This window comes from Panicum virgatum, chromosome 8K, assembly GCF_016808335.1.
Source record: "Panicum virgatum strain AP13 chromosome 8K, P.virgatum_v5, whole genome shotgun sequence".
In the NCBI taxonomy this organism is placed as follows: domain Eukaryota; kingdom Viridiplantae; phylum Streptophyta; class Magnoliopsida; order Poales; family Poaceae; genus Panicum; species Panicum virgatum.
In genome coordinates this window covers 34,147,772-34,158,229 of record NC_053143.1, presented here as the reverse complement: position 1 = coordinate 34,158,229, position 10,458 = coordinate 34,147,772, and the positions used below count along the sequence as shown (strand labels likewise).

Here is a 10,458-nt window from a genome sequence, read left to right as displayed (position 1 = left end):
ACGGCCGGCAGCAGTAGATGTGGGGTCCGACCTCATGCTCATTAGGAGGCGGCGGCGGACCCCGAGAGGTGGTGATGTAGTCCGGCCAAGTTGGACTCTAAACGGGCCTCGTGGCTCCGTCCAAATAAATTCAAAAATATCTGGAATATGTTTCAAACCTATAAGAGTATCCCCAAGAATTCAAATATTCTGAAAAAAATATCTCAAAGATGAATTTGGACATGATGGAAAGAATTCGAGTTGCGGAGAGGAAGGTAACAAGAAGAGGTAAAAGTCTGGGACCAAGGGGTATCGAGATGGAACTATTATTTCCTAGTGACAGTATGGTCATCGGAATTGACGTTGACAACAACGAAATATAATCGAAAAATGCCAAAATTGAGAAAAGTCTCTGTTTCGAGCGTGATTTGATCAAGATGAAAGATTAGAGAATAGGAAAGCTTGATGAACTCAATGGGTCAAAATAAGTTAAATCCAAGTTTCAAAAAAATAAGTTAAATCCAAACCGAGAAGAAAACAGAAAGGATTTCGATCGCTCCGAATAATATTTTTAGGATTAAAAATATATCCAGAAAAGTCTAGATAAATATTTTAATCTAAAAAAAGAAATATCTTAAAATATCAAAAATTCCAAGAGAAAAACCTAGAGATAGTTTGGGACACGATGAGTCCAAATAAAATACTTGAATCTCATGAAAATAATATATTCTAGAACCTTCCAGTAATGGATTTAGCTCTAAAGAAAATGTGAATAATTGCTAGAAAAATCTAGAAAATTCTCAAGTATTTAGAAAATGGATAATTATATAGGAAAAGATATCCACAACCCAAAATTGAAATTTTAGGGTGTGACATTGGTGGAAAATATTGACAAAACCAATCTTCTCGTCCCTTTCGTCAAACTTTTTGGCCTGATAAGTGGGGTTTTTGTGAGGGGTAAGGTGGGCCTAATCATGGTGAGATAATAATAATAATAATAATAATAATAATAATAATAATAATAATAATAATAATACTAGAAGATTTATAGATAGAATAGATAGATTATAGTCTATTCTGGCCTTTTCATCAAACCTTTTGGCCTGATAATTTTGTAGATAGATAAAAAATTAGAGTGGTATAGATAGAGATTAGCTGCTATTTTGGACTGTATTAGCAACTCATTGCACTCATAAGTCGTAACTAGTTCTGAAAGGAATAAATTAGTTTGTAGATTACGTAACCTGCAAAGTGCAAACCATGTTACGCACCCAAATCCGTGCTCTAATGCCAATCCAGTTCGAGGAGTCGAGTTCGATCCAGACTCTCCGATGTTCTACGATCTGCAGTGCTAACACACATGGCACGAGACCATCGTTTGCTTTAGCCCGTGCCCGGCCGGACAATGGTGGCGGAGCAAGAGGGCAAGGCAGGCTAAGTTTCAGGAGCAGGCGAGCGAGGAGAGATGAAGACCAAGGGCTATGTCGAGATAGACGACGAACGGATCAGCCGCAAGGCAGGCGCACAGGCTGCCATTGAACAAATCTGGAAGGAAGTGCGAGAGATACTCCGGCAGGAGACCGAGTCTTCGTCTTCGTCCAACGACGATGGCAGCGACTACACATCGGATGAAGAGAAAGATTCTGACGAAATCAGCTACGCGACTACTCTTCGATTGAGGAAGACGATGGTGACCACAGTGAGTACTCATCGGATGAGAGGAAGAAGAAGAAGAAGACGACGACGATGATGATGGCAGCAGCCACTACTCGTCAGATGAGGAGGAAGACGATTATGACAACGTCGGCGACTACTGGGCTGATGATGAGGACAATAACTACTCCACGTCAGATGATGACGAGGACTGTTTTCTGATCCTTGGTGATTGTGCAATGTTTGGCTTTAATATGGTGACCGCCATGTCACGCGCAGTATATCCACTATGTTTAACTTCCGTTTTGTACTGGCTACTTCAATTCGGCTTTGCTCGTCTTGTTTTCCAAGTTGTGTGGAATGCATGGATCGATAAATCATGGTTTTAACTCGATCTTTTCATATAGGAGTACCAATTTCCTGCCGTACGATCACATAAGTTCGTGGCATGGTATTTCTCTATGTTACTGTGCATATAAGGACAAGCTTTGATGAATGAAGCTGCCTGCGTGGGAAACATCTTAGTCTAGACGCACAAATATAGGACCTGTACGTAAAAGCCCGGCTTATGCTGCTAAATATCGACAAGCTCTGAGCCCATCTTACAATGTGAACATATTGGTTCTTCATCACAAACATGGTGACAGACTGAGTAAACCAAACTGGCTTTTTAACTAGTTTGGTAACATAGGCGTGACACTAGAGAGTCCTCGTTCATTTCTTTTCGGTCGATTCTAATTACAGTTCAGTCAGTCACGTCTCACACTCTTTTGAGAGGAAAGGATATTGAGCAAAAAGTTATAGGATGGTTCAACCTTTGGTGATACCCTCGGACTCATCTCTAACGAGTCAGCTCGGAGTCGCCGATGGTTTAGTCCCAGCAGAGTCTGTCACCGACAGCATGTCCTAACCAGTCGTTGTCTCCTCCATTCTCATCCGCAACTCAACTCAATTCTCAACTCCCCGATCCCTATAACAGGCCAAATCCTACAACGTCATGTGGAAGAGGGGGGCGCTCTCACTGGAACCACCTTCGGAGTTCTACCCTTAGGAAGACAAAGATGAAGAGGACCTTGGGACGCCCTAGCTGAGTTAGTTAGCCTTAATTACAAGACTCGCTGTACATGTATAGATACAACTCAAGAGACTAACACTACTACAAAATCCCTCATTTGTCCCGGTTTTAGCGACTGGGACTACCACGCCGGGACTAAAGTCCTGGTTGCTACAACCGGGACCAAAGGGGTCCATGATGTGAAAAAAATGTTGCGCCCAGTGGAAATTGAACTAAAGATCTCTTGTCTCAAGCACAGGTTCTTTGCCATTCCACCTACAGACCATATGTGACTCTATATGAGATGCCTAGCTTTTGTACTAAACTGTAGAGACCCCTTTGGTCTGGGTTAGTACCACCAACCGGGACCAAAGGGTCCTTTAGTCCCGGGTGGTACCACCAACCGGGACTAAAGGGTAACCCTTTAGTCCGGATTGATGGTACCACCCGGGACCAAAGAGTTAGGTCTTTTGTCCCGGTTGGAGCCACCAAGCGGGGCCAAAAAAGGATCTTCAGTACCGGTTGGTGGCTCCAACCGGGATAAAAGGCCCTTATACTCCCCATGTGTCCGGCTAGCCGTTGGATCCAGGACAAAAGCCTCCATTGGTCCCGGGTCCAACGGTAGCCGGGACAAATGTGAGGATCAAAGGCCTGTTCTGTAGTAGTGTAATACAAATCACAATTGATCCAGTTTCCTCTCTACATTTAGTTCATCACACTGTTGTCACCTGTAAACTTTTTTTTTGTTAGGTTTTGGAACCAATTCGATAGGATATTCAGGTGTGATAAGTTGTGTTGAGTTGTGTGATAAAGACGAGGAAAATAATGCATTACATCACCGAGATTGTGTGTGTGGTCTTCTCATCTCTAAACATGTTGATAGCTTCTTGGCAATTAGCTAATGAGGGCTGTACCTGTTTAAAAATGAGAGATTTCAACTATGGAACTGTGTCTTCTTGGCACTTAGCTCATCAAGATTGACATATGGAACTGTGTCTTGACACTTTCAATAATAACTTCAAAAATGGATAGAGATTTCAACTACTGCAATTACAAGTAGTGGAGATTTCATCTATTGCAATTATAGATAGAGATTTCATCTACTTATAATTGAATCCAAATTTATTTTGCTAACTAGCTGACGAATGCACCACTTGATCCGGGACTCCTCGAGGCTCGTCACGGTGACGTCGCACCGGACGACGATCCCGGCACCGGTGGCCTCCCCGCACCGCAGCAGCAAGTAGCCGCGGAAGCAGTGCGGCCCCACGGCCGTGCAGAACGCCCGGTTCCCACCGTCGCCGTCGAGGGCGATGCTCACCCAGTACGCGGCGGTCACGTCCGATGGCATGGCGGAGAGCAGCCTCCACCAGGGGTCGCGGCGGGATCAGAGTATGAGGTCGACGGAGACACGGCCGGCGTCCCCGTCGGAAGCAGCGAGGATGCCCCTGGGGTAGAAGTGGAGCTGCCACTCGTGGCAGCCGACGCGGAACGTCGCCGACTCGATGCGCTGCCCGGCAAGCGCCGCCGCGTCGGCCGCGGAGTAGCGGTCGATCCGGTGCAGGTGTGCGCCGGTGTGCTGCCGCAGGCGGGTGAAGGAGAAGGAGAGCGCCTCCCGCGCGCTCCGCCACGCGGCGTGGAGCATCCGCAGCGTCGCCGGCAACAACGACGACGACGCCATGGCAGGCAGGTAGGCCGAAGGGAGGAGGAGCTCGATCCCGAGCAGATGGATCTTGATGAGTTGGCCCACGGGTACACTTTTTATATTTCAAAACAACGTGATTTACTTTTTTTGAAACAAAAGAAGGAACAACGCCTAGACTGAGCACCACAACAAGCAACAACGACACCACCACTGGCCAAACGACCACACAACTCCTCTCTAACTCAACTCAAACAACAACCGGTTGGATTGGAACATCAACACGGTTATACAAATCAACTCGACTCCACAACCCGCTGCTCAGATCGGATTGAGACATCGACCTCCGGTCGGATTGGGATGTTGAACAGAGCCTCAGCAGTCAGCATATCATGCTCGGTCGGATTGGGTTCTCGACGCGAGCCGCACCAACACAAAGGCAACAGAAGGGATATCAAGGCAACTACTAAGGCTAAACTACCAACAGAAACCTCGAAAACCACCAACATGAAGCAACACCAGAAAACACAACAAAATAAGCTTAACGAAGAGCCAAAGATGCCCCTGCCATAACATCACAGAAGTCACGGCCTTTCAAACGCATTATTGACTGTAGTAGGTCTGGTGGCACCAATTCCTTCAAACAGTCAGCACAATCTTGAATTGCGTTCTCATCAAGCTTCCTGTCCTCTCTAATTAAGCCTAAGTCTTTGAGCATCTTACGTTGGGCAAGACGGGTGCTTCGACGAAGTGATGATCTGTCAAAAGACTTACGCACGCATCTTGCTGTTGTTATCGTTGATGGTGAGTGATGTACAGGAGGACATCTAACATCATCAGCCTTCAAGTCATTGGTGGCTAGAGGGGAGGTTGCCTCTAATATCTGGCGGCTGTGGCTCTTCCTCCTTAATCTTAATCGTAGACAGGGTGGAGCCATGTGTAACAGCAACGGAATAGAGGGGGTCTTCAATTACCACACTCGCACATGAGTCAGCATCATCATCATCATCATCACTGGATGCATCTTCCACTAGAACAACATCCTACGGGAGTGTCAACTTGCAGCATCATATGCTCCATGGGTGGGTCCAAGTGTATAGCATCAGTTAAGATCCTTATGGGCACCTCCATAGTGTGCGAGGGTGATGTATCATCTGCGGTAGGGGTTCAGGTGCTAACAACGTGATTTACTTGCTTGGCCGTTTGAGGCGAGGACTCTGCGTACATGCAATTGGAAACTCTTGCAGTAGGATTCATATGGCAATGGAACTTTCCTTTTTTTTTTTTGTTAACTGAAAAGATTCCCTGCATGCGAACATCAACATTAAGGAAATTGCTAGGAGACTCAAATCACTGACTGCCATGATGAGAATTTAATTTTAACTCCATCCGTGCTTTAAGCACGTTCTACGTTGATATATTTTGCACACGTATGAGTATCTAAGCTCATGATGATGTGGCATGTTTAGGTAGCAAAGTTGTAACATGATGATGAGGTTGTTTGTTCTAATCATATATAGATGGCCAAATGGGCTGCACAGAAAACAACACCAAAAACACCACAAGAACACGACCCACCACAGTGGGTTTAGTGCCAGTGCCAGCACGACACGGCCATAGTGTAGTGAGTGGGCTGAAATCCCAGCACACAGTGCCGGCACGAGCACGACACGACTAACGGCCGGCACGGTACAGGCATGGGTCCAGCCCACAACCACTCATATATATATATATACTTCCCATCTCTTTCAAACCCTAGTCTCTCTCCTCCCTCTCCTACAGCCAGCCGCCATTGTGGCCTCCCAACCCCTTGCCTTGGCTGCCGGAGTCGTGGCCTCCCCACGCCTGTCGCCCTCTTGACCTTCAGCGATGGCAATGCAGCGGCAGTGGAGGCTGTCAGGTGGCGGGCCGGCACGACACAACGGGATACTCGTGCCGGGCTACCGGCACGACACGATTAAACCCTAGCCGTGTCGTGCCTGGGCCAAGGAGCTGGCACGCAGTGCCGGCACGACACAGCACGACTAAAGCTTAGTGCCGAGTAGTGTCATACCAAATAGTGTCGTGCTGAATAGTATTAGTGCCGAGTCGAGCCGGGCTGCATGTTTGGCCATCGTCATCAAGTGCAGAAACCATCGACTAGATCCATATACCTGAAGCAGGTCTTCGAGCAGGAGGACCCTGACGAGTACTACAACTGGATGACGAGCGACCCCGACCGGCTGGAGGTGTACATGTCAGAGCTCCTCGCTGAGGAGAGACACCTCATGCGGAACGCGGCCGCCCTTTTGGAGCTCGCCGGCGACCGGCTAGAGAGGTTCTAGCGGTGGGTGAGACCAAGGGCCACATCGAGGTCGACGACGCCTACCTCGATCGGGCGATCAGCTACCGCGAGCGCGAAAAGAAGCTCCACAATGCCATGCGGGTGCCCGGGTTCATCTACAAGTTCAACGACGAGCAAGGAGGATTATTTGGAGAACCGGGGGGCGGAGGGGTGTTGCCCACGCATACAAATCCCGATGGTTGGCCGACAGCAATATAATTTGTGTCGGTATTTGAGTTAATCTTGACAGTTTTTAGCGGTCAAGAATTTCTCGTTTTCTGGTAGTGAGAGATCCGGATCAAAATTGAATGAGATGACATTTTAGTAGGCTGTCACGTGATGTACCCATTTGGTCTATCACTGTTACAAATTTGCTGCTAGTTATTAAGCGCTAATGTTCATGGTTAATTCAGCTCCTCGTGGTAGAACCCATCTGAGCACCACTAATAAGCTTAGATGTTCGCATATTCGCACATAATTATTATTCTCAATGTGAGTAACATGCATCACTACTACAAAATCTCTCATTCCAAACGTCTTATCAACACCGGTTTGAATCAAACCGGCGGTGATAGTCTATCACCATCGGATCCTTATTCTCATGTGTCAAGAAAATGTAAGCAGGGAAAATCACCTAGCTTTTTATTATTGTATATTGAGTGTGCATATTGTCTAGCCAACACATACGAATTATCCAAGAAAGTTTGCCACAAAATGACAAAATTGACTTGATACCATGTCATCTCTAGTTTATCTCAAATTACCACTTTACACACACTTTAACATAGAGCAACATATATAATGTGAACCAAACGCATAAAAGTGCACCAAATGTCATTGTCACTCATGTATTAAGAAAGCAAACCAAAAAAGTGTCACTTTTTTCTTCTAATTTGTTTTGCCAACACAATCATATGTCACACAAGCCAACAAAACTGACCGCTAAATGTTGAAATTAACAAGATACCTTGTCATCTCTAGCTTATCCAGCAGAAGGTAGAATATTGCTAGACCTACATGAGAGATCATGCCTATAAATAGGCCTCAAATCAGAAGTTAATCCATCACCTACATCTCAAAGACAACATAGCAACATACAAAGTGAAACACACTAGCAACCTCATAGTAGCAATGGCAACCAAGATACTTGCCCTCTTTGCAGTCCTTGCTCTTTCAGCGAACGCAGCCAAAGCAATCTTTATCCCACAATGGTCACTAGCTTCTACCGCTGCAACTATTCCACAGTACATCCCATTAGTAACAGCTGTGGGGTTTGAAAACCCAATTGTGCAATCCTACAGGCTACAACAAGTGCTCACATCAAGCATCATATCATCAGCCTTATGGCAGCAGCAATCCTCAGCCCATTTGGCAGTACAAAGCATCGTGGCACAGCAACAACTGCAACAGCTTTCGCCAGCATTCAATCAACTAGCCATCGCAAATCTCGCTGCCAACTTGCAACAACAGCAACTTTTCCAAGCACTCAACCAACTGTCTGTTGCTAACACTGCTGCCTACTCGCAGCAACAGGTGTCTTCGTTCAACCAACTAGATGTTGCAAACCCTGCCACCATCTTGCAGCAGCAACTGCAAACATTGAACCCACTGACTCAAGTAAATCCCACCACCTTCTTACAACAACAACAACAACAGCTGCAGCAATTGAACCAACTGGTTGTGGCCTTGCTGCAACAACAGCAACTGCTGCAATTGAACCAACTGGTTGCGACAAACCCTGACTCATACTGGCAACAACCCATTGTTGTCAGTTCCATTTTCTAGATTACTTATGAGTTCTACTTCAACAATAAAGTTTACATGCCGACATGTGTAACTTTCGGAAATAATATAAGTATTAACTGAGATTACCATATCATATATGCATCCAATTGAGCTTGATGAATGTTTGTGCTGCACAGTTGGGGATACTAATACTAAATTATGACCACACATACATATATCATGAAGTTGGTAGGTAGCCCCAAACATATATACTTCACTAGATCTTGTATCCACATTGTAGGTGCATAATGATATATGTTTCAAGCATTTCCATAAATATTATTAATTCTTATACTGAAAAAACATTATAAGAAAATGAATCATATTAAATATTGTGGAACACTACCCATTTTCATTAACTTAATTTCTATTTAAAAGAAGTCACCACTTTGCTTTCAATGCCAAGAAAATTCTATATTGAAAAATATTAAACATGATTTTACTGGATCTAACAGATTCAATAAGTTTAGATTGATGGGTGGGGTAGGCTAATTTATGGTCGACCGTAGAGAGGGGTTCCCTCCTGTCGATCTTCCAACCAAATCTTTTTTTCCTTTTTTAGTATTTTCAGAAATTTGTTTATGGAAAAAATGAGAGAATGGGAAAAAATTGTAATGAGAAAAAACTGAAAGGGAAAGTTTTAATAAAAAAATTGAAGAAAAAAAATTCTTGCATCCAAAATAAAAAATTCAAAAAATGAGAGAAATGGAAAAAAGTTTTAATGAGAAAAAATTGAAAAGGAAAGAAGACCCAGCTCACACAGTCTGTGCCTTCACATATGCCAAAGCACTCTGCACCTTTCCCGAGATGACCAGCACGCAAATCTTCTTCTGCTTCATCATCAGTGAGCACATATATGAAATAACCAACAGCAGTAGAAAATCACGAAGCTCTCCTTTCTTCCTTTTAGCCCCAGCATCGTCTTCACGCATCAGAAGTAGGGGTGGTAAAGGGCCCAAGAATTTGAACTAGAAAATCTAAGGGTCGAGCCCTAAAAGGGTCGGACTCTAATTTTATATAATTTTGAACTAAATAATTTAAGAGCCTTGTTGGGCTGTGAAGAGACCACTAGGGTCGTGGCCCATTACCACCCCTAATCAGAAGGCTGATCCTCCATGTACAGGCTGCCAAAAGTTTCTAATGAATCATTTTACAGATTATGTTAATTCTAACCTAGTCCCTTATGAAAACACTATAAATTGTAGAAATGCCGAAAGGTCAGAGCCCGAGTACAATAACTTGGAGATTAAAAAAAAACTAGCCGATCATGCAGCATCCACCATATATGGCATATCGGTAAGATTCGTGCTATTAGGATGTTCATGTCTAACCTTTCTACGTGCTATGATAAAACGTTCAATCATTCACTACGGGACTGTGGCTATTTGCCGTGTGCCCAGGGCACATGGCAAAGGCCGGTTTACACTCGGCAAAGTGTTTGCCGAGTGTAACACACGGCAAACAACGGCCGGCAAAGAGCTTGTTTGCCGTGTGCTACATTTCGGACACATGGCAAACACTTTGCCGAGTGTATTTCAAGGCCCACGGCAAAATAAAGTGTACTGGTGGCAAACCCCGTTGAACAGCCTGTTTGCCGTGTGCCGTAACGGCTTGGCACACGACAAACACAGCCTGTTTGCCGTGTGCTCTGGCCCTGGCACACGGCAAACGCAGCCCCTTTTGCCGTGTGCCCTGGCCCAGGCACACGGCAAACAATGGCACTTTTGCTGTGTGGCCTGGCCCTGCACATGGCAAAGAATGGCACCTTTGGCGTGTGCCCTTGCCCTGGCACACGGCAAAGGTGCCTTTCAATCTATTTTTTTTAATAAATGGCATATATATAACCTCAATCAAATATACAATGACATATGCAGTTCGTATATATGTCGATACAAATACCGATAATATTCTATACAAATCCATACAATACTCGAATCAAATCCATACAATAGTCGATACAAATCCATACAATAGTCGATACAACTCCATACAGCAGTCGATACAATATAGAAGTCCAAATGC

At 44.9% G+C, this 10,458-nt stretch overlaps 1 protein-coding gene across 1 annotated transcript; it reads left to right on the top strand.

Annotated features, from left to right (window-relative positions):
- The first annotated feature begins 7,746 nt into the window (after window positions 1-7,746).
- On the top strand, window positions 7,747-8,528 carry LOC120644471 (kafirin PSKR2-like). The gene has a single exon (XM_039921103.1). The coding sequence runs from the start codon at window positions 7,783-7,785 to the stop codon at window positions 8,434-8,436; it is 654 nt and encodes a 217-aa protein (XP_039777037.1). The 5' UTR covers window positions 7,747-7,782; the 3' UTR covers window positions 8,437-8,528.
- Window positions 8,529-10,458: the final 1,930 nt, after the last annotated feature.